At 36.9% G+C, this 25,398-nt stretch overlaps 1 protein-coding gene and 1 long non-coding RNA gene across 3 annotated transcripts in view; one reads left to right on the top strand and one right to left on the bottom strand.

The window, feature by feature from the left end:
• Positions 1-72: 72 nt before the first annotated feature.
• Positions 73-1,251, bottom strand: LOC146523051 (uncharacterized). Its single transcript, XR_014873273.1, has 2 exons — positions 908-1,251; positions 73-338 (listed from the first exon to the last, which is right to left on the bottom strand). It is a non-coding gene; the product is annotated as an uncharacterized LOC146523051 (long non-coding RNA).
• Positions 1,252-5,590: 4,339 nt separating this feature from the next.
• LOC146523042 (butyrophilin subfamily 3 member A2-like) overlaps positions 5,591-25,398 on the top strand; it is a 107,818-nt gene continuing 88,010 nt past the window's right edge. The window contains exons 1-7 of one of the 2 annotated variants that reach the window (XM_085154658.1): positions 5,591-5,913; positions 12,412-12,502; positions 12,698-13,039; positions 13,859-14,137; positions 14,224-14,343; positions 15,394-15,921; positions 16,029-17,308. In XM_085154658.1, coding sequence (XP_085010784.1) covers positions 12,421-12,502; positions 12,698-13,039; positions 13,859-14,137; positions 14,224-14,343; positions 15,394-15,917 — 1,347 coding nt within the window. In that variant the 5' untranslated portion in view covers positions 5,591-5,913; positions 12,412-12,420 and the 3' untranslated portion in view covers positions 15,918-15,921; positions 16,029-17,308. Of the gene's footprint in view, positions 5,914-12,411; positions 12,503-12,697; positions 13,040-13,858; positions 14,138-14,223; positions 14,344-15,393; positions 15,922-16,028; positions 17,309-25,398 lie in introns of those variants that run through there. The other variant, XM_085154657.1, reaches the window with a different exon arrangement.

Below are 25,398 nucleotides of genomic sequence, written 5' to 3'. Positions count from 1 at the left end.
AAAACGGGAATTTTACTGTTCTGAACTTCTAGAAATTTCTTTTGGAAATAAACATTTATTAAAAAGACGCAATGGTTTTTGAAAAACATTTATTCTGAACTGTGCACCACAATTTCAAAACATTTTCTGAAAGATGTAACAGTGTACATGTTCTCACTTTCATTAGAATTTCGTTTATCAAAAGGTCTGACATAGGTGAGCTGGTAAATGCAAATAACAGCATTCTCATCACTTATTTCAATAAATACAAAATACAATATGCATGTCCTTCATTCATCACTTTGTGGAACTTCAACGCACTTCTGCTCTCCCCCATATTCCATCTTCACAAGCATATCCTATGTGGAGATTGAATAAAAATTAGTTGACACTAATTAATGGCACAAATCAATTGCAGCACAGTAAAAAAAAAAAGGAATCCTTTGAGCCATTACTTGTGTAAAGTATTTTCCCAAAAGACAAGGACACAGACAACAGGTAATACTGAACTAAATGTAAAACCTCAACCTTTTTCATTTTTACCTAAACCGTGTGCACAAAACTCTGGAGGAATCTAAGTGCTAACGTAGAACTCAGTCGGGACATCTGCTACTGCTGTTTGCTCGGTTTTTTATGGGAGATCGTTTTCAGGCTTCAAGTAGCACCATTATATCAACATTTCACATTCTAGACATTGTTTTAAGTGTATTTGACCAAGAAATTTGACTGAAAATTCACATGCAAGCTTTTTTTCAAGGCTGTGGTATTTGCCCGCAAACAATACCTTTCAGCTAGCTAAAACAGAATATTATGCTATCACCGAGCAACATGGCTAATGCCTTTCACACAGCTTTGTCTCAACTCCAAAGAGCCACAGAAGTAAAAGCTAATAACAATAATTGAAACAATCTTTGAAAACATGACTTACCAAGCATGGCAAACAACTCAAATATGTAGAGCAAAATGTTCTGAAACGGCTTCACTTCAGCTTCGATTGGAGCCGTGCTGGGGGCGGAGTCTGTGAATTTACTCTATTGGTGTCATAGCCCCTGTAGGAGTTCAGAGTTAAGAGGTCAAGAGTTAATGTTTCCATTGTAACACCTCCAGATTTGAAATAGAAACACTCATTTTTAACACTCGATTTTAACTACTATTATTTTACACCTCAGAGTTACATTAAAAGAATGTGACTCTACTTAGAGTAAAATTAACTCTAAGACTACTAACACCAAAACATTTAACACTTTTGAATTTGCTGTGCAGGGATGAAAGAGATCACGAAAAAAGAGACAGAAACCCAATTACTTGACAAAGAGAAAAAAATGCATAAGCGTGGAGATAAAAAAACTGACCTGGAAAAGAGAACAGAAGTACATGAAGAACTGTTAAAGATGACAGAAAAGCTAATGGAGGAAACGGAGAACATTATAATCCAAATGACAGAAAGGAAGGGAAAGCTAGAAAAAGACAAGGAACAAATTATTAAACACTTGAGAGAGAAACAAAAAAATGAAAGAGATTTAGAAGAAACTGTCAGAGAAACAAGCGAGAAACAATGAACAGGTGTGTAAGTTTTTCTTTAACATATTTCTTGCTAAAGTCACATGTACAAACTGTCGTGTTGTGTTCAATTTACGTTCCCAGTGTCTTTAGTGTCTCTCCTTTTATTAATCAGCGAAGGACAGAGTAACACAACAAATAAAACATGGGTTATTTTTGTCAGTGCTGTCTTTTTGCAATGTGATGCCTGATATTTCTATTTTTTTTTTTTTTTTGCTTTAAATTTATACTATATACAGTTTAACAAGACATGCATTTTGAGGGAATTTTATCATAGAAGATTTAATTTTGTTTCTTTAGAACAAAATAGAAGAGATTCAGAAGAAACTCACTTGATGAACATCTAAGAAGTCAAATCTTTATTTTACTTGAATTTTTTTTCTCTCTTTGTGTTTAATGAATATGCTAAAATACAATTAACTTAATATGCACACAGAAACAGGGAAAAGTTTCAAATGTCACCCAGAAAGATTCCAGTTGAACATGTTAATTCTATAAATCATATAAGACAATAAAACATGCAGTATGTTGAACTGTAAACTGTAAAGCTGTATTTATAAAAACAAACTATAACTTCTAAACAATAGTGTTTTATTAAGGTGTATACAGCAAGTCCAAGAAGAAAAGGAAACAATTTACTATGTACCATAAACACTATAATTAAGCAGCAGTGTTTCAAAAACATCTGTTTAAGATGTTTAAGATTAAGTCCATAGTAACTACATAGATTGCAAAAAAGTGCATTAAACTACAAAACAATTTAAAATCGTTTTTGTTTTTTTACATATATTTCTAGTTAGAGAAATTTAAGAAGCTTATCCCTCAAAACTGTAAATACAAAAAGTTGCACAAAATAGTTTCCAACCACAGGACATTTTTTATTGAGTCTTCATAGTTTTATTTTTGAGATACACCAATTTTTATATACTGCATTAAAAAACTAAAATAAATATTATAATGCAAATTTGCAATAAAACAGCATGTGCATCAAAATAAACTATTTCCAGCAGTGCAATATGAGTTCTAAGCATCACAGAAACTATACATAAAAGCATGAAGTCAAACATGGCTTTAAAAAACACCAGTATAGGCTTAAAAGGCCCTGAAGGTAAAAACAAAAAAAAAACACAAGATGGTGTCAATTCCTGTTTCGGGCAGGTAATGGCGGACATGAGCTAGTTCGCTGTTCATAACACGTAGGAAGTGTTATGAACAGCTGATCGGCTCGGCAAAGCGTGTTTCTGGAATATTATGTTGTTGTTGCTGCAAGCGCTTTTTATGCAGTTTTTGCAAAGCTTTATGTGGAAGGAAACTGTGACCTAGGACAAGCTGATGGCATAAGATGTAAGTACAACTCCTCCTGTTTCATATGCAAAAAAATTATTGCGCTAGCTTACATGGTTGCAGTTCTACAGGGATTTAAAAAATAGTTACGCAAAACGGAGCGTGCCCGCTCTGACCGGTCTTAAAGGGTTAACTTGTGTTCTTAAGAATTATCTTCTTGATAACACACATCCATACTTTGTAAGTTATCCCATTTCTTTTTGGCCAGCAAGGGGCCCATCTTCTCCAGAATTCTCCTGATCACACAAAATAAATAAGAGAAGAGAGGAAACCATGGCAACTATGTTAATCCCTAAATCCACAAGTTTTCACTGCAGAACACGAGAGGAATACCGTCTGGACATCACAGGTTCTGTACAGCATGAGGGTTAATAAAACCGTACTCATGTTAATATGATGTGTAAATTGATTTATTCTTGTACCTCCATGTCAGAGTGGCCAAATTCATTACCCCAGGGAAGAGGTGATCATTATCTTCTCATTTTAATAAATTGAGCCGTTCTATGTTCTCCACAACAATATCACAAAAAGGTTAATTTGCAAAAATCAAAATTGGCTGTATGTAACCAGCAATACATCAAAGTTTGGTGCAAGGGGCACCGAAGAAACTATTTGCAAAAGATGTATACAGTGAATATTAAAGTGTTTAAAAACTAATCTGATATACCTGACATAATTTTGAGTATAATTAGTTTCTATTTATGTGGATATAGTACATGTGTAGCATTCATTTGATTTTGACTCAAATACATTTACATTTTTAATGGTAAATACTAGAGATGGCACGATACCACTTTTTTATGTCCGATACCGATACCGATATCATAAATTTGGATATCTGCCGATACCGATATGAATCCGATATAGTGTGTTTTTTAATCAATAAAACGTTTTTTTAATATCTTGCTGCATTTTGTATAAGTTCATACTCAAGTTTAAATAAATAACAACACTAAAGCTATTCTGTTATACCTGTATGTAAAAAATACACTGCGCCCAAAATATTTCATAGTTCAGCAACACTGATCAATCTAATAAACTTAAACCTACTCCATCCTCCCTATTCTTGTATGTTAAAGAGTACTTAGCAGAAATATTAAGCAACCTAACTAATAGGGTTGCAAACTCCCAGCAAAAAAAAAAAACAAACCACCCTCCACCTCATGATGCTTAATCGATGTAATCAAATTTAATTTGATGCAGGGGGAAAAATGCACAGAAATAAATTATTTTTCAAGAATAATTAAATAGATTCAACATCTTTCTTCAACAGAATTGCAGACTGCACAGATGGTATCTTCCCAAAGGAAAAAGTACTATAGCTTACTAGGGTATATTAGACTTAACAGTTACTATATACAGTAATGGACTTCTATAGATTTTACATCAGATTAAAACTTTGGGTGTAAGAGTCAGATAATTATTTATTAAAAGCTAGACATTTTAAATGAGAATAAGAAAGAAAAGTATGTCTTTGTGCCCCCTTTTGCCTGTTCATGCCCTATCGGCCCCCCTGGCTAAACTTTGCTAGATCCGCCCCTGCACAGTTACAGCCGTCAGCTGCGTAGAAAAGGATCCTGGTGTAGAAAGTAATATTAAACAAATTCTAACAACAGCTTATCAAGCTTAAACGTGCTGCTGTTGTTCAGCCGCTGGTTTCCTCTTTCTGGTGAGAAGTGGGCCAAAAACTAAGAAGAGAGACGGACTCGCGACAAAAAAGCCGATCGGCTAAGCATTAGCATTATCATTAAGCAGTTTCATGATTGAAGTAGCAACAGGAGAGAGAGAGAGAGGCAGTCGCTCCTAATATCTGTTGTTAAGCTTAACATGGGAATGCTTTACAGACATTCAGAGATGAACTTACACACTTGCTTTACTTCTCTCTGGGATAACTTCCTCGGAGATGAAATGCTGGTTTGCTAGCAAGGCTACAAATACACACAGCCTCTCTATCACGTGATGCATATTGCTGCAACGTGCTACGGTTATGAGCCGAGTTACGCCATGTAGCAAGTTTTGTGAGGTGCTTTTTCGATATTTAATGGATCGGATTACATTTTTTATTTCTCACCGATATCCGATCCAGTAATTTGGGTCAGTATCGGACCGATACCGATACGTAATATCGGATCGGTCCATCTCTAGTAAATACCAAAAAAAGTTTGTTTATAAGAAACAGTTTATTTAAAAACATTCAGGAACATTGTACTGTTTTGTATTTAAGTGGTTGCAACCTGTTACTGTAGTGCACAAAACAAAGTCATGAAACATGTCACCAATATAAAGGCAGTAGAATTTGAATTATAGATAAAATATATTTTATGAAAGTTTGACCATATTTGGGTCCAGAGTAACCTGATATTTATAATGCCCATGTATCATTCGCTACATGCTGTCAGTACCAACAATGACATAGTTTTAAATAAATGGCTCTATATAACATTATCATTACTCTGACTTTCAGGTTGATCTGTTGAACTCAGGGAGAGGTCAGAGGTCAAACGTGACATAATATTTAAAATCTTTATACTTTATAAATGTTGTTACACAGTGCACTTGTACAAGTGTACAACTTTTAAGACCTTTTGTCAATTTTCCACCAACAAGTCATAAAGTTGACCTTGGTGGACGCAAACCAGATTTCAATGGATTGTTATAACATCATCCTGCTCTACACCCTACAGAGTTTTTAGAGCTGTTGTGTTTACAGACAGAACGTAATGCAAACACTACCAAAAACATGAGCTCCTTGTTGAAGGTAATAAGAAACTGCTGAGCTATCTACACATGATCTGTAGTGATCTGATGCAATATGCAATAAAGGTCAACCGTCCCTGTGTTCGTCATGCTCAGTGTTTAGCTGATAAACACCAAGGAATGTGCAGCAGTGAACGTTAGAAACTGATCAGACTTGAGTGTCTGGTTTCCAGTGACTCGTTAATCATTGTCTCAGTTCCTGTTTCCTGCTCAGCTCCAACGATTCATTTCACTTTAACAGCAACAGTTTGGATCACTGTGTCTTTATCTGTGGTAAGTCTTTTTTTATTTATTTGTTTGGTTCTTTGTTGTTTTGTTGTTTTGTTTTTTGATTCAGAGAACAAACAAACAAGAACCTTATAAAAAACACTAAAATATGTAGTTAAAGAAAAAAAAAGTCTTTTTTTTGTTGTTGTTTTGAGCACATACAAGATGACAAATGTTTGTCAGTTGTTAAAAGCTCCCACAAAGCTCCAAATGTAGCAGCAAAGTGTGAGAAAAGCTGTATTTATCTTTATAAAGAACTGTTCTTGGAATCGTGCAGAGACCTGCACTCAAAGCAGGACTTTCTCTATCGAGGTGACTTAAAAGAAACTCTGAGCTTTCAGTTTTAGTTATGTACCTAGGTTACACTGCTATGGAGCAGGTTAATTTCAAAATAAAAGGCCATAGTCTAAGCTTATCTGTGTTCCTGGTGAGTGTTTGATGGGTCACCTCCAGCCTTTGCTGAGCCTTTGTGCTTTTCTTTAACGTATTTGCCAAATAGAGATAAAACACAGAGCTGACTGCAGCAGCAGGTTTCTCAGGTTTTCATTCAGGCTGGTGCTGAATGCTCTGCTGTGTACAGAGTGGGCGGAGTACACTCACATGAATTGTTTCGGTTTCTCCTCTGAAAATGACTGCTTGATACAAACTCTTGAGAACAAGAGTCAGTTTACTCCTCAGAAAAAATCCTGAAAGTTTGGAGGTGTTTTGTTGATTTTAAGCTTTAGACTCATCAGGTTTGTTCTGCACTCTGTCAATCATCGCTAGAGAGCTCACTTTTCTACTTTCAAAGGAAAATATAGTAGGGGCTCGATGGGTGAGAGCACTAGCTCAAAGACTCACAATTCATGCTGAAAAAAACCCAAAAACAAAACTGGTTACTCTGATGATGACATATCACCCGCAATCAGTTGTGGGAGTGTGACAGTCAGGCATTAGTACAATGCCAGAAAAACCTCAACCAACAATATTTCTTCTGCTTTTTTTCATATATCACTTGTATTAAAGTATTCACAAGTATTAAATTATCTTCTGGATTTTAAGCCTTTAAATGCGACTTTAAATGTTTGAATTATCAACTATTTATTGAAAAAACTCACAAAAAATAATTTTCCATGTAATAAATAGGATGAGGATGGGACATTGGGGGTGATTAGGTTATTGGACATGTCAAAGAACAAACACAAAATGGATTGTATTACATTATTATTTTTTGTGTAGTGCCTCTCGATACAAAAATGCCCCATTCACTTCTACTGAAACCACATTTTTTAAATCTCTCTACCGTTGTAGTATAACACCATGCATCCTGTAATGTCAGGATTTCCCTAGCACCTGTAAGAATAATCTCTGTCTGTATGTTCTTTGCTGATCCACAACAGTGAACAGTACTAAATTATTGAAGGCAGACTCATCGATGCAATTGAAGAGGAAAAGAGAAAAAACAAGAAAAACATAAAAGTCTTTCCTCACCACTCACAATATTTAATAAAATTTATTTTTTAAATAATGCATGATCATTTGTGGTTTCTACTTATAATCCTGATATACAGTTATACAGTTAGTTAATATACAGTTTTGGTGCTCAGAAGGAGGACATGTAACTCACTGCCATGGTGGTGGCTGTGAAGGCAAACAGAGATGAGAAGACAGCTCTCGCCTTTGTCAGCTTCAGCGTTGGAGGGAAGCTCCGGCTTGTTTGCCTTGATATTCCCTACCAGTATTATTCATGCTCTGCTGATACAGAGTATGGATGATACTGGGCAAGGGAGTAGGTTATGAAAAAATTATAACAAGTAAATTGGACAACCTGGAGCCTCCTTGTGTTGATAAGGACAATTGAGTCGGTCATCAAATCGGAGGTTGGTGCTTACTATCTGACAGTGTTGGGGAGTAACGAATACATGTACCGCCGTTACGTATTTAAAATACAAAATATGAGTAACTGTATTCCGTTACAGTTACCGTTTAAATAGGTGGTATTTAGAATACAGTTACTTTGTTGAAATAAATGGATTACACGGCGGTACTTTCCTGTTTCATATTGTGGCGGGTCAGGCCTGTTTGGGTTTTGTTTGACAGCTACGTTCTGTTGTTCCAGGTGGCAGCGTTACGGTTGCTATGGTTACAGGGTGACGCTCTCTCTCTGTGTGTATCCTGGGTGAGAGAGGCCTTTTTGTTGTTGTTGTGCTAAGCTAATAGGCAGAATGCTACCGGTATAACGGGTGGCATGGGGTGGGCATGTGCCACCCTATGATGCTACATAAGAATGTAGCATCATGGGCAGTGTAGTCCGTGCTGCAGGGAGAATGGACTGCCATACACGTTATGTGTCTGTGAACGAGGGAGGGAGAAAAAGGAAAAGTACGAGCTGTCATCGAGCAAAAACGGGAGCTGGAAGCATGTAAATATAATAATAACCACTGCAGCCAAGAAGAGTGCCTGACGAGCCCAGTTGTAAGTAAGCTATTAAGACTCGACTGTACACCGTGTTCGTGTTTTCCTCCAAAAACAATAAGTTCCGTTGGAGCAGCCTTTCAACGCCTCTCTCTGTCTCTCGCTAGCAAAGTTGACCCACACAACAAAGTAAAGCTAGTTTTCGGCTACGAGCCCGACACGGAACCCGCCAGAGGTCCCTTTACTACGGTTCGGAGCCGCGGACCTTCAGTAACAGTAATAAATCACAGCAATAGTACATTCATGTAGTTGTAAACAGCATGATAATATATTAAGTAATCCAAAGTATTCAGAATACGTTACTCTCATTGAGTAACGTATTCTGAATACGTTACAGAATACATTTTGGAGCATGTATTCTGTATTCTGTAATGGAATACATTTTAAAAGTAACCTTCCCAACACTGCTATCTGACGTGGTGGCCCTGAAGATTGGTTACCCATTATGCTCATCCCACAGGATGGGATGAGGATAGATTCCCCTTTGGACTGATACACATCTGCTAGGATGAGAAGTCCTGTGTACTTAAATCTCTTCACATCACTCCATCCTGACATCGAATGATTAACTTGAGGTTTGTCATTTACAAAATCAACAGCATCATGTCAGGAGAGAAGAAAAGGTCCGAAGAGGCCACATGATAGATTCTTAAAATTGAATATCTTGTGGGCCCTGGCATCATGCTGCGGGATGCCTGAATGAAGCACAACATTTATGGCACGTAAAAAAAAATTGGAAATACGAGTATTGAAGTACAAGTAAAAGTACAAGTATTGTATTTTGAGGAGAAATTTATTTTGAGCAAAGAAAAGCTCAATTTGAGTGAACAAAATTTATTGCTGCGTGCAAACAGTGTATTTCAGTGTTTGCTATTATCCATATACACATACAGTAACAGCCCCTCTAGCTCTGTTTTTGCATTTGCTCTTGGTCAGATCTCTGGGGACCTGCTCGCAGTGTGTCGCTCGCACTCTCAACATCTCTGCTCCCTGCATGTTCAACTCTTTCTGCACACCGTTATATTTGTACTACAAAACCAACCAATAACAGACTTGGATGCAAAAACTTCCGATTAGCTGTTTTTGTCTCCAATCAGCTTGCTAGCTACTGCATTCTGGGAACACTGTCCAAAATGTAGCTAAATCCAGTGGAGTGGTTTGGTTTAAACTAGCTTAAAACCAACAATAGTCTTAAAAATAAAATAATTAAACATACTAATCAAAAATGGGGCGGTTTCTCAAATTTCAAGTAAACGAGTCCGCACTCGCGTTCAAACTTTGCCAAGTCCAGACTTCCTGTGAACGCCAGTTTTTACTGCCATTCCCTCTTAATTTAACTGTGATTAATATTTGCAATTGAAATTACACATGATGTAGATTTTTTTTTTAAAGATAACTTTAAAAAGCACTTTGGCCAAAATTCGCTTTTACATATCATGTTTCATAATGTCTAATAAACCTCATACAGTTAAGCACAATGACTCACTACATGACAGAAACACAAGCTTAATCTCTCTATCAATAAAAATAGTACACATGTATGCCTGAATAACAACAAACAGGTGAGACGTTAGAACGCTTTTGTTTTTATTTTAGTAGACACACAAAACTGACAATAGATGGCTGGATTTTGGAAGAGAATTGAACAAATATTTAACATATAATCTGATCATTTTTGTAGCAGCCTTCAGGATCTCCATGTATTAACATGCTGTTATTGCTCCCGGTGAAATGTTTCCTCCTGAATTTAAATATTTTTATGTTAGATTTAATTCAGAGTCAGCTGTTTAAATAAGAACAGAACATTTTACATCAGGGGATATGACGGGTGAAATTCAAAATAGACTGACAGCTCTCCAAGTAAGACTTCAGTATTAAATAAAACGGTCCAGTTATAAAGCTGAACTTTAATTTCAGCCAAACCAATTTACTCAGGAACAAATCAAACACTGAAATAAACCAAACATGAACATTTAGAAGTTATCTAAGTGACTTATATATCATGTTTAACCCGAGTAGCGAAAGACCGAGAGGGGTTTGAAAATGATACGCTGGGATTCTGTGCCTTGACCACCCAGTCAGCTGGTGGGTAAAAGCCATCTCGAAAAATGTCAGAGCACTTTTGCAAATATGTGATGTCTTGATAAATCAAGCAGATAGTTGAAGTTTACATAGCAAAATTCTCACCTGAAAGTATCTTAAAAGTGCCAGGGCTCAATGGCCAGTGAAAAAGGAAGGGACTCAAGCACAGAACCAAAAACCGGAGGCTGAGTGACGGGCGATGGAAACTATAGCGGACCAGGAACACTGGAACAAAGGAGATAATAATCAGAGTGGTCCGTGGCGTTGTAAATGAATCTAAGATTTCAAAACTAAGAGGTCTTACATGGCTGCAGGTGGAGATTAGCTGGAGGAGGAGGTGAACTAGATGAAGGTAAGTACAGAGTGCGATGTGGGTGTGCAGGGAGGCAGGCAGGTGAGGATGGCAGTTTGTGAGTGAGTTTTACCAGCAGCAGCAGACCAGAATCCTGAAACGTGACTATGGCAAGAGTTGGAAAATATATCCAGATGCCGACTAGCGAGCAGGAAAAAAAGGGTTAAGCGAAACACGCTGAGGAACTCAAGACAAAATGTGAGGCAGAGAACTGACTATGGCAAGCAGACAATCTGGCGAAGGTTCTAACTGATAAAACTACACCTTGAGTTTCATATCACTCCTTGTACACAGTTAGTTATATTTGACACCCTTCACAAACATAATGTCCTTGTTCATTCCTAAACTCCTCAACACAGAATTCACAGCATGTACAATGTTGAAACTTATTCATCTGTTAAAACACAGCTTTGACTTAAACTTTCAATTTGATTCATTTGTTCATTTAAACAAAGTTCAACTCATTTTATCAAAAGAACTGACCTTTGATATCAGGAACTATAAAGTCAAGACACGTTATTGTTTAACAGAGGGTTGGGCTGAGAGTGCACATTGTTTTATTGCAACCTACTTTCTTTGAGCTGTGGGGATGGTTTTAAGCAGTTCAACGGGTATGTAGATTTTTACCATATAAGCTACACTGTAATCCTTTGCTTCTTTATTTATTTTGATTATTTACTTACTTTACTTACTAAATTATCTAGCAGATGTTTATAATACATAAAATCTGATTAATCACATAAGCATTTACAGTTACCAGAGGCACAAAGAGTGTGTAAGCGGAAACATTTTTTGTAGTGAAGGAGTGAAAGTAACATAATTATTATTTCTTGATACTTGTGTATTCATAAATATTTAGAATGTGTATTTTAATTACATGCTGTTATTGGTAGCTACTTGGAGAGTTTGCAATTTGAAACAAAATCCATATCTTCTATCAGCATTTTATAGACAGTAAGTCTATTAATTGCAAACAGGACAATAGAAACCATGACCTATGCACAGACAGAGCTTATTGGAGGAGGACCTCATGGATATACTGAACTCAATGTTACTTGTCTCTCTTGTCTCTCTACTTTCATCGCTCTGTTAATTTGATCTCTTTAGTGGTTACTGGTAAGAGTACATGTGGCAACCAGAAAATGTGAAAAAGGCACAGTACAACAGCCAATGTTTTATCACTGTTTATCAACAAAAACATACTTTTATGAAAATTTTCACAGACCTTTGATTTTGTAAAAAGGGCTTTTGTTATTTTGCTTGTAGTATAATGACTTCACAAAGATGAGTAACTGGGCTGTGTCCAGATGACATGGTAGCTCTCATCAAGAGCTAAGAAAAAAAAGTCAACAATTCCCAGTTTGTCTTTCAATTGAATGTCCAGATTTCCTGCAATGTCCTTGATCTCTGTTGTTACTGAGGAATGTGGAAAGGAGCACATTTCCAAATAATTACAAATAAATTTAACATAATTAAATACTTTTTTCAAATGTGATATTACCGTGACAGTCTACAAATCAGTCTTTCACTGTTTCATTTTTTTCTATCAGAGAATGGCTTAATATAAAAAGGTGTGTGTTGCTATGCCCCCCCCCCTTCCCCTTTTTTTGTTGCAGACATCTAGAATGAGACCTATAAAGAATAAACATCTCTTGGTTTTGCATCATGTTGTTGTCATCCTCCTTTTTCTAACACGAACTTGTGGTGGTAAGTTGCACACAAACATTTATAAAATCCACAATTTATAGTCCTTACCTGTAGTCTTTCACAGACGATGAAAACACACACTGTAACAGCACCAGTTTATGTTGATGTAGTTAAATAAATCAATTACACAGTTTGCTCAGACTGATCTTCACAATTACAAAACTGCTGAACTGTTTGTGTGCCTAAATTTGTTAGGTCAGCATCAAATGATTGGTCCAACTCAGCCAGTAGTTGCCATGACTGGTGATGACATCATTTTGCCATGCCACCTGGAACCTGCTGTGGATGCTGTTGACCTGACTGTGGATTGGTCCAGAACTGACCTCAAACCTAGATCTGTCTATGTGAGGCGAGAGGGTGTGGAGCTTCTGACTGAGCAGAATCCTTTGTACACAGGAAGAACATCAATCTCTGTCAACAAACTGCAGTGTGGAGACGTTTCACTGAAACTCTCCACAGTGCAACTCTCTGATGCAGGAACATACAAATGCCTTGTACCTAAATTTAATGCACAAACTGTGGTGATGCTTTCTGTAGGTAAGTTTAATTTAATTTAGATTAATTTCTTCACTTTGCAATTTAGATGTGAAGAAAGACTCGGCTAGATATTGAGGGTCAAAGGGCACTCAGAATGACAAGAGGGATAAAGGAACACTTGGGTCAGCTACAATAGAAAGTGGATCATTCACAGAGACATATGAGTTTTATTCTGGGTAACCAAAATAGCTCTTACTTTGGCTAGAAAATACTTCCTGGACAGATATTTGAACTGAGCATATTGACATGAACATGACAAGGGAATGACTACAGAGTCATTGGCATTCTGGTTTTCTGGCCATTAGGGCACACAACCTGACCAGTGTAGCACATGGAGCAGCTGGGTTATTAAGCTGTACAACTGGACAAATAAGAGAGATACATAACAAAAAACAAAAGTACTTAGAATCACAGGCGATTTGAGCACCCACTAAATGGGCTTTTTGCCAACCGAGGGGTATCTGGCCCCATGAGAAAAACACTTCAGCCAAGGAGGCCCTTTTACCAAGATGAACCAGAGGAAAGCTGATTTGACAAAGAACTACTTGGATAGGTACAAGTTAATTTCAGTCTATATACAGGAACTTTGAAAAGAGAAAATGGAATAAATAAGTAAGATTATTAGAATTTTGACCAGTTAGATTGGCACAGTTGATGTCACATAGCATTGTGCCCCTCTATAAGCTTAAAAGGACAATTTGAGTTAAGGTCAATAAGAGAGAAATTTGGGCGAACTGTAACTAATTTAAGAATCTTTTTTTAGATATATATTTTGGCCACTACATTTCAATATTTTGTCTTTCATTCTTTTCTTTGCAGGTTCAGTTTCCTCACCAGTCATAGAACTCACCAATGTCAAAAATAAAATGGTGTTAGAGTGTAAATCTAATGGCTGGTATCCAGAGCCTCAGATGTTGTGGGTGGACAGTGAGGAAAAACCAATTTCTGTTGAACCTACAAAGATTGTCAGAGGTTCTGATGGCCTCTATACTGTCAGCAGTAAAGTGACTGTGGAGAAAGGACAGAGCTACAGCTTCACCTGCAAAGTTCAACAGAAGAATATCAGTCAAATCAAAGAGACACACATCCATGTTTCAGGTAGAAACACTTTTTTCATATCACTCACATTAATTTTCAGTTACAGAACATTGAATCTAGAACATTTTGTCTCCTTATATTTACAGGTGATCTCTTTATGGTCCAGTCTAATACTGCTGTTCACATTATCATCAACTTGGCTGTCTGTTTAATAAGCTTTGGGACAGTAGTAATCCTAATATGGAAATGTGGACAAAAGAAAACCAGTAAGTTCAAACTTCATAGCACTTTTTACCCCAATGTCAAATTATCATCAGACCTTTTTAATGTCGTGTTTTAGTGTAACTGCCTTTAAAATTAAGGGCTAAGAAGTACAAATGTGATTCAAATAAAAATGACACAAACACATAAACAGTTATGTTAAAGGTGCTCGAGGGAAAACAGTGGATGGAGATTGCAGAAATTACAGCAATTTACTAGCAAAATTGGAGGCTCTCAGCAACTTTACATTTATAAAGGAATATAACCCTGTGTCCTGTGTTGTAAAGAGATGTGTTAAGACATGCAGAGTTGGTCTCATCAGTGCAGACTGACTGAGATTGATTGCAATTTCTTGACTCTCTGTCTGCATTTATAAACTAAGTGTTAATTATTGGCAAGTGGTTGCCCGTCTGTCGGAGAATAACTGGACTTCAAGTCAGACTGTGATTATTTGTTGGCAGTTTGCATCCCATTAGCAACCTGTGCAATTGCCTTGTGATCAAAAGTGGAGTATAGAACACCCTCAACCTCTAGAAGACCAACTGGTTGCCACAACCACCTGCTGAATGTGTAGAAATTCCACACGAGGAAGTTGCCTTGCTATTGTTTTTCTCTAGTGTGACTGAGACATTTTGGGGGCAAAGGTAAAAATATTTTAGGAAATCACCCACTGTAAAATTATAGTTATAGCAACAATATAAATTAAAACTTTTTGTGTTTTATCCTTGTTATGGGAATTGCGACCAATATGTCATGTTCTCACTCGTTTACTCATATAAACAAAGCAGTGAAAGAAAATTAAATGTGAAAATTAGATATGAATGAATAGATAGATGTGATTTTGAATAAAATTGGCGAAACCTCTCTGATTCACACGTAGCAGTTTCAGTACATCTAATGTTATTTTAAATATCCGTCTATATCTATTATTTATTTCCATTTATATTTGATTACTGGTATAGTAAATTAATACTGTCAACACGTGAACACATAAAAATGACTAATATGTTGTCCCTATTTTCCAAATATTTTTTTCCTGCAATTTTAACACACAGAAATCAGCATACATGATGAGGACGAAAATGAACTACATCAAACAGAGATGGAGGAAAAATTACAGAGAGAATGTGAGGAAAAGAAAAGACTTGAAGAGGAGTTGCAGAACAATGAGGAAGACTTAAAACATGTCAGACAAACCATTGAAAAACTGATGGAGCAGAAGACATGTCTGAAGAAGCAGAGAGAAAAACTCAACACACTACTGCAGGAGGACAAGACAGAGATGAAAGAGATCACGAAAAAGTTGGAGAAAGAAACCCCAAGACTTGACAAAGAGAAAAAAAAGAATAAGCGTGTAGATAAAAAATCTGACTTGGAAAAGAGAACAGAAGTACATGAAGAACTGTTAAAGATGACAGAAAAGCTAATGGAGGAAACAGAGAACATTATAATCCAAATGACAGAAAGAAAGGGAAAGCTAGAAAAAGACAAGGAACAAATTATTAAACACTTGAGAGAGAAACAAAAAAATGAAAGAGATGTAGAAGAAACTGTCAGAGAAACAAGCGAGAAACACTGAACAGGTGTGTAAGTTTTTCTTGTATATATTCTTGCTGAAATCACATGTACAAACTGTCGTGTTGTGTCTTCAGTTATAAACCTAACCCATTTTTTTGCTTTTCTTCCTCAGCAAAGGACAGAGTAACACGACAAAAAAACATGGATTTTGCTGGGGGGTTTTCTCTTGCTGTCATTTTGCAATGTGATGCCTAATGTTTCTTTATTTGTCTGCTTTAAATTTATACTATATACATTTAAACAAGAAATGCAGTTTGACTGTATTTTATCATAGGAGATAAACATTTTTGTGATTCTTTAAATCTTTTGTCTGTGTGAAAGTAAGAATTACACTTTGAAAGCAAGAAGAAAATATGCTCTCTTTATTGTCATGAGACCTGGGGTAGAAAAAGATTAAACTCCCCCCTGGCCGCCTCCACATCACAGCTAAGAGATGTTAAAAGTTCTTAATCCGGTCGTTAAGTGATGACGGGATGAATCCTACTTCCGGGCCTAAAGTAGTCTGCGTTTAATATGGCTTTTGTGTTGTTAACATGTTTAATGTTTTGCATTTTCTTCTATTTAATCTCAAAAAGCTCCTAAAACAGTCAGTGATCACTGTTGACCTCCCTTGGCTTTTATTACCGCTAATCATTTATTTAAGCTCAGTTTTTAAAACCTTAGGATGTAACTACAGCCCAGCCCATGCAGCAGTATATGAATGACTAACCTCATATTGGGTGGATTATCTCAGTTGTTCTCCTGGCTGAAGTTTGGTCATTTTACAGCATCCTGCCATGCCATTACATTTGTTCTTGACCACCCAGAACACTCACGTTAACTTTTATCGAGTGGAAAAAAAATTTGCTTGTTTATATTATGCTAACATAGCTGTGTCGCTAGCGGTCACGTAGCACATCATTATATACCAGCTAGCCAAACTTCAGTAACCCTACAAACGTCACTGCTGTTTAGTTTTCTGTCTTCATTTATGTTGGAAGTGATAACAGAGCTGCACGTTTTAATTTGTTTCCAAAACCCTGCAGTCAGGACATGCTATATTGTATTTAGATAGAAGCTAGCAGCTAACTTCCTGCTAACTTCTAACTCCGTTAAATGTCATAAATTCCGTTTTCATGGATGCCTGGATGTTAAACTCAATTGTTACACCTGGTAGAGCAGAACGCTGATCATTTTATTAAAGATGAAAGACTTTAGACAGTTTTTCAACACTCAGTAATGCCATAGTGATCGTTTGATATATGGACCTGCAGCGGAGTTTAGGCCCAGACACGACTAGTGACGTCAGACTTTACGACCGGATAGTCAGACTCATGTGAGTCAAAGTTCTAAAACAGAGCTTTCATCTAGTTCCTAATAATTAAGCATTTTATTCTTAATCAAGGTAAATAAAATACAATTGTAATCGATATATTAATATAATTAATATTATATAATTATATATTTAACATAGTTTGAGTAATAAAAATAACTGTTTTAATGTCTGAGTTTTGTGGTGAAATGTGTGAGTGCTCATGAGCAGCTTCATCTGTGGCAGTTTTGTGTTTCTAATAACACGCCTCACCAAGAGTCTGACCTTGGTGTGTGTGTGTGTGTGTGTGTGTGTGTGTGTGTGTGTGTGTGTGTGGTGCAGGATGGGGGTGAAAGAGACACACCGGAACCACTAATCTCAGAAAGTGTCTGAAAAGAGATTATGTTACAATGAATCTCCATGTGAAAATGTGCTAAAAACAAATTCTGCATGTTAAGAATAACAAAGAAAATGTAATAAATTGAATTTAAGGTTTAAAAGTACAAACCTTTTGTTAAATCATGTAGGTCAGACATACAGAGAGACATAGAGAGACAGATAAGGTGTGGGTGGACATCGGATGATTAAATGTCAACAATTTGACTGGATGTCCAAAATGTGAAGATGTGATGCCCAGTAGGATAGGATGGACAAAGGGTGAGAGTTATAAGTATGGGGTGTAAAAGAGATTCTGGGTTCTTCCCTTCTGTGAGATGATCAGTTCAGAAGATTGGATCTAAGAGTTGAAAATTCCAGCAGGGACACTGACTGGGGTAATGGAAATCCAAACAGTGAATTTATTTTGGAATTTGTATCTGCTAAATATCTGCTCAGTTTTGCCTGTTAGATGGTTAATTCAGAAGGATTTTTATTTACATCATACTTTCACTCAATGCCAAGCTGCTTTCCTTTGGCGTGATTATTATCCGTGCATCTTCAGATCTCGTTGTGTTTATTCTGAACAAACTCAGCATTAGCTCAGAATAGGTTAGTTAGATAAGTATAGTTTAACCCTTTAAGACCTACCATAGAACCAAGTCCGCCAGAGCTTATATTATATTTTTACATTTCCCTTTTCATGTAAATAGCCTCCTTGACTCCACGCTCAAACCAGCATTCCTCCTTGTCCAGGATGTGTACATCCTCATCCTTGAAAGAGTGTCCACTGGCCTGTAGGTGTAAATAGACTGCAGAGTCCTGGCCTGACAAGGTAGCTCTTCTGTGTTGTGCCATCTGCTTTGCCAGAAGTTGTTTGGTTTCCCCGATGTATAAATCCTGGCAATCCTCCTGGCACTTAACAGCGTACACTGTGTTACTCTGTTTGTGTCGGGGGACCCAATCTTTGGGGTGGACCAGTTTTTGGCGCAGCGTGTTTTGGGGTTCAAAAGCCACAGAGACCTGGTGTTTAGAAAATTTCTGTTCTGATACTCCTGACACATACGGGATCACTACAGGTTTTCGCTTGGGCAGCGGTTGTCCTTCTCTCCTGGATCGGCTGGAGCTTTCTTTAGGTGTCTTTCCAGCTTTGACAAAAGTCCAGCTGGGATAACCACATTTACTCAGGGCCTTCTTGATGTGATGTTCTTCTGCTTCCCTGGCCGCTGTGTCTGTGTGGATAGTGTTCGCTCTATGTAGTGTCCTGATGACACCCAGTTTGCGCTCCCGTGGATGATGAGAGTCAAACCTTAAATACTGATCTGTTTGCTTTGATTTACGGTACACATCAACTTCTAAATGTCCCCTATTACTGATGGAAATCCTACAGTCTAAGAAGGCTAACCTACCACTTTTCAGATCCTCTCTGGTGAACTTGATGTGTTGGTCCACCAAGTTAATGTGATCTGTGAATTGTTGTACATCCTGAGATTTCGTCACTCATCCAAAAAGTCACTTGGATGAGTGATGAAACATTTCTCCCACTGAAAACGTTATGTCCAGATGAACAGAATCAACTATCAGAGTTTTGCTCACATCATTTTTTTCTCTACACTTACTGTGTCCTTATTTATTTTATACTCAAGCATACATTACTAATAATACAAGCACATCATATAATTACGTCAGCAGCTTCTTCCCAACATTACTAAAATATTAAAGATCGTGATAATACTCTGAAGGAATTACAGTTGCTCTAATATCATGTATTTGCCTGTTTTTTTAGTAATTTGAAAAAAATGTTTTATGTTCGCAAGTGCAGAAATATCTGAAGTTTTATGGAGATGATTTGTTGTGGTTTTTCTGCAGCATGTAATTAAAGATTATTTTCACATTGTCTGAGAAAAGCAATTAATTTTAGGAACACAGTAAACAAAATAAACAAACAAACACAGAAAAACTAAAGCATATATTTACATTGGAGAGACCAAACAGCCACTTCATAAACACATGGCACAACATAGAAGAGCCACCTACATAGGATAAGACTCTGCGGTCCATCTGCATCTGCATCTGCAAGGATAAAGGACACTCTTTCAAGGATGCCAATGTTCACATTTTGGACAGAGAGGACAGATGGTTTGAAAGAGGAGTGAAAGAAGCATCTATGTCCACTGTGAGCGACCATCTTTGAACAGAGGTGGTGGTTTACGACACCAACTCTCTGCCATCTATAATCCAGTTTTGAGATCCCTTCCCAGACGCCTTAACGCCCACTCACATCCTGGGCCATCTGACTTCAGGAAATCACATGATAGGGTGGGATTAGTTTTCACAATGAGCTCACCCAAAACCTTGGCTGATTGTGACCTACACCCGTTTTCACACTTTGGCTCGTGTGATTAGGTAGAGGATCATTAGGGGGTCCATTGTCCCTCTTGGAGGGTTACTCTCACAGGGTTTAAATCTGGGACTCTCCACCATTTGACCCTAGAACTGAAGAAGCTTCCCGGATAAGAGGTGAAACGTCTTCAAGCAACTTAAAGAAGTCCAGACGCTTTTCTTTCCAAACTCCTTAGACTAAGATGTTCTAGCTTTACGGAGAGTTTTCTTAAAAGCAACAAACTATTTCTCCAGACTAAATGATGATCTTCTAAATTTGTGACACGCCATTTCCTCTCCAGCTTACGAGTCATCTGCTTTAGGCTACGTGTTTGAGAATTATACCACGGAGTCAGGTACTTCTGATTTGAGACCTTAGTTTTCACAGGAGCTACAGTATCCAGAGTCGTACGTAGTGAGGAGGTAAAATTATTAACAAGATAATCGACCTCTGTTGGAGTAGCGTTCAGATAGCTGCTCTGCTCTGTGTTGTTATTGAAGATGATAACAGTGGGTGGATTATATTCTTAAACTTAGTTACAGCGCTTTCAGAAAGTCATCTACTGTGATAAAGTCTACTCTCCACTGCTGTGTAATCAATTATTGTAAATGTTATCAGGAAATGATCAGACAGGAGAGGGTTTTCAGGAAACACTGTTAATTGTCTAAGCCGCATGATAACTAGAGATTAGGGGTGGGTTTTGATAATTGATTTATCGATTAAAATCGATTCTGGCTTGGATAACGTGATATTGATTCATTAAAATCCGGAATCGAGTTTATAAATATTAATTTATTTTGCCCGAAACGCCAGAATCTCAGGTTAAACCTCTCAAAATTCCAACAACAATCAAACAGCTAAAACAGTAAATGAGAGCAGGTACATGGATTCTGCACAAAGATGTAAACACAAAGCTTGGAGCCTCTGACGGATCAGAAACAGTGAGATGTCGCCTTTCTCACCCGACGGCACGGACACGGTCGGGGTTGAAAGCCGACAGCTCGCTGATTCTGATGTTTCGGCGGGTCCGCGCTTTGTGTTTACGCCCTTTTTGCGGTGATTCTAAAGCTGTTAGTTTTATCTCTCTCCAAACAATATTGACTGAACCAGCAGCAATATATTCCCTTTTATTGTTGTATAATTAGTGCCCTTAACCTGATGACATATGTGGTACTTTGTTAATAGTCTTTTATTTATTGTCTTAATTTTCCTGTTTTTATTGTAAAGCACTTTGGTGTACCACTGGTCTTTTAAATGTGCTATACAAATAAAGTTGTATTGTATTGTATTGTATACTTAAAGAACAGTTTCCCGTCTAAAAATCTGTTTTCTGCATTATTCACTTGCTTGTTACGCACAAGTCTACCGTTGTTTACAGCGCTCTCAGCTGTTTTTTTCCCTTTTACTTACTTCCGAAAAGAAAACCTAATTTCTGCTGTTCAATAGGCTTCTGAACAAATTTAAACTTTTTAAAATGATGCAAAATGCAAAACGCTTAGCCGTGTCTCTAATAAAACCGCTGTAACTTCAGAGGTAACGTTCATATGTTGATTAATGGTTTTCTTTCGTTTTTGATGTACTGCAGAATATTTTTATAAAATCCCAGGCCAGAAAAATCACCTTCATGTTTTTCTGTGTTTTATCTTCAGCTACTTTGACACAAAGGCATCTGCTGTGATGCTTACGCCTTTGATAAAGTCTTGCGAGTGTCAGCTTCCTTTTTATAGATACAAAAATATGTAAATGTACTAATCTGAATTATAATATTTCTGACTGTCTGAGGCAAAATTTCCCAGATTTAAATTGAATCGAATCGAATCGTGGATCGAATCGATTCAGGACCTTGTGAATTGGAATTGAATCGATTCTAGAAATGACGACGATAGTGACGATACCCAGCCCTACTAGAGATGTGTAAACAAAGGTATAAACAAAGCTCCATAAAAATTAACTAGTAGCCTAAAGTACCCTTCTCATCCCCTGGAAACATCGGACTACAGAAGCAGTAGTCCCATGTTTTTAATGAAACCAACATTAAAAACAAGTCTAAAAGACATTGCCTGGTGTTACAAAACAACCCCTTCAATAGACCAAAATATGGTGTCCACAAATCACATATAAAAGCATCACTCTGATGTCACTCTGATTGGGGGTGGCTGTAGCTCAGGTGGCAGAGCAGGTCAACCACTAATCAGAAGGTCGATGGTTTGATCCCAGGCTGCCTCTGGGCTGCATGCCAAATATCCTTGGGCAAGATACTAACCCCATGTTTGCCTACTGGTGGTGGTCAGAGGGCCTGGTGGTGCCAGTGTCCAGCAGCCTCGCCTCTGTCAGTGCGCCCCAGGGCAGCTGTGGCTATAATGTAGCTTGCCATTGTCATTGCCAGTGTGTGAATGACTGAATGTAGTGTGAAGCGCTTTGGGGTCCTTAGGGACTGAGTAAAGCGCTATACAAATGCAGGCCATTTACCATTTAGGTATGGTTATCATAGACCACATATTGTTTTTTCATTTACACAATTTGTCATGAAGCTTGTCTCTAATTTATTTAAAGAATATTGATGCATCTTACCTTCAACACTAAGCCAGCTCTCTGGTGATTCTCCACCATCAGCAATGCTACATTTGTAAAGTCCTTCATCAGATTTGGATACAGTGGGAGTCATTATGTTTCCTGATGAGCTGCTCCCAATGGAGATGCCATTTTTGTAGAATTTTACAGTGTAGTTGGAGTTCACATCCTTTTTTCTACAATGCAAGGTCACGTTTTCTCCCTGCATCACAGGTTGGACAGGAATCTCCAGGATCACATCGCTCTCTAAATCTAAATGGCAGATAACAATTTTGCGTCAAAAAGTGATGTCCTTTAAGTTCTCTTGAAATTGTACATACATGGATGCTTAAAAATATGACACTGTGCATTACTGTAAGTGATGTACTGAACATAAAAAAAACTGTGGATGGACTAAATATGTCAATGCATAATTAAGTTTTTTTTCCCATGGACATACCAGCTACAGTGATGTTGACAGAGTTGCTCTTTTGTATTCCTCCCATTTCACACCAGTATTCTCCAGTGTCATTTGATGGATATGCATTAATAATATTGCAAGGTCCAATCGATGTTTCCCAGGTTGAAGCACATATTCTAACATCTCCATTTATCTTTTTCATCACTCTCCATCCAGTCAGCCCATTTAGCCCTTCACAGCTGATAGTGATAGGCTCTGATTGAAAGAACTGCTGCCTGTTTGGAACAACTTGAGGAAAACCTGAATCTGAGACAGAAAATCAAATAAAGACTCAAGAAATACAGAACAAAATAGTTTCAAACTTAAGGTTATTGCATATGTGCTACTTCATGTGTATTGTTGTCTTTATTTTTTCTGATGAACACAAATGTATACACATCAAGCATCAACACTTTTATGAGATTTATTAAATCTATAACATACATAAACACTTAAAAATACAACACCATGAATATTTAAAAACTTACTATGTGTTTGAGAATCACTGAATTCAGCAACTATAACCAACAGCAACAGAACATTTATCACTGAAAAGATTGAGAATGACAAATTTTTAACATGTTTTTAATGGGTTTTTCCCCATCATAAGTAATAAGTCCTATGCATCTATTAGTGAGCAGTTACAAATTTCCATAATGAATACATGCAAATACATGGGCACATTTTGGATATATCAATTTGCCCTTCAGTTTATCCATGTATTTTTTTATTTTATTTTTTTTACAAAAGGCAAGGTCAGTACTCACAAAGTCTCATTGTAGGAAATCTGACCTCCATGTTGAACTTCCTCTTCCTGTGGTTCTTTGTAGTGACTGGGGCCCAACATGGTTTCATTTCAATCACATGTGATTGCATAAAAATGTTTCTGCAACCTACTGTATGTTCAGTTTCTTGAATTTTATGTTCGATCTAGATTTTGATCATTCAGCCTATTCTTTTAATTAAGTTCTCAGTAAAAGTACTGTGTAAGATAGATAGATAGATAGATAGATAGATAGATAGTACCACCCAATTTCAGTGTTACTCACACATTGGTTAGTCATTCTCAATGATCACCAGTTGTGTATAGTATGGAGTTTGGAGACCCCTGCGTATTGTTGTTAATATAACATGGAAACAATCAACTCCAAGTCCAAAGAGAACTGAATTAAAGAACTCCTGTAACAGGTATGTGTGGGACTGATGACAAGTGACAACAGCCATTAATTCAGGTGAAATGTGAAATGAAACATGAATGAAACATCTGAAAATGAGTGAGTAGTATGCACTGACTGATTCAGTGCATTTTAAAGCAATTATATATGTAAGTATGCAATTGCTTATATAACTGCTTATATAATACAAGGAATTATATTCAATTCCTTGAGTTTTTGTGCTTTGTATTACTTTTCCCCTTGTTGTCTTGTAAATGTATATTGTCTGAGTCTACCCTTGTCCTTTGATATAGAGTGCCCTATTGTTTTATCTTTCCTTGCTATTATTTGGATTCCTAGCACTTCCGTTAAATAAATTTTTGTGATTTGTTTCAGTATTTATGCTGTTGTTTTGACTTCATTCCGTTTCCCATGTCCTGTGTTTGGGTCCACAACAGGCCTGTCATATAGCCTTCATATAATAATTTTCTATGACATTTTGTCTCTATATCTGTATGTAGCACTGTAATCTTAAAACTATGATTACATCAGCTGACATGCATCAACATACATTTATTGAGGATAGCAGAATACACTTGGATACAATATTGTGCCTGCTATTCAGTACAGTAGCAGTAAATGAATTTTTACGAACAAAAAAAGTCTTACCTGTCATTGACAAATGTCACTATAGAGTTAACAGAAAGAGAAGTACTAGTCTACTTCTTTTCTACAGTGACAGAACATACAAGAATGCAGTTGCATTTAAGATGACTGGTGTGCTTTTCCAGTTTGTTGGGTAGATTTTGACTTCGCATGGTGAATGTTTCTTTATATTTCCATAATCCTGGAAGTCCCACCAACAGAAACTTGGACACCATCAAAAAAATTACACCAATGGTGTGTACCATACTAAGCGTGCTGGACTTATGAGTGAGTTCTTCTAGAGTTAGACTTAGAAGATTAGAACTTTTATTGTCATAGTACAGTTGCTTGCCCAATGAAATTATGTAACAAGACCACAAGGTGTGAATGTAAAAAACAATATACAAAGGAAGAATATAATATATATATATATATATATATATATATATATATATATATATATATATATTATAAAAAATATATACTATTAAAAAGTTATGCAATATTGCTTAACTTTGAGAGAGAGAGAGGAACACTATGTACACTAGAATATAATAAATAATAAATAAGGGTGGAACGACTATGGAAATTGCACATCTGAGCGGAAATGGCACATCGGGAAAA

This window comes from Neolamprologus multifasciatus, chromosome 3 (assembly GCF_963576455.1).
Source record: "Neolamprologus multifasciatus chromosome 3, fNeoMul1.2, whole genome shotgun sequence".
Classification (NCBI taxonomy): domain Eukaryota; kingdom Metazoa; phylum Chordata; class Actinopteri; order Cichliformes; family Cichlidae; genus Neolamprologus; species Neolamprologus multifasciatus.
This window is presented reverse-complemented; position numbering and strand designations above follow the sequence as displayed.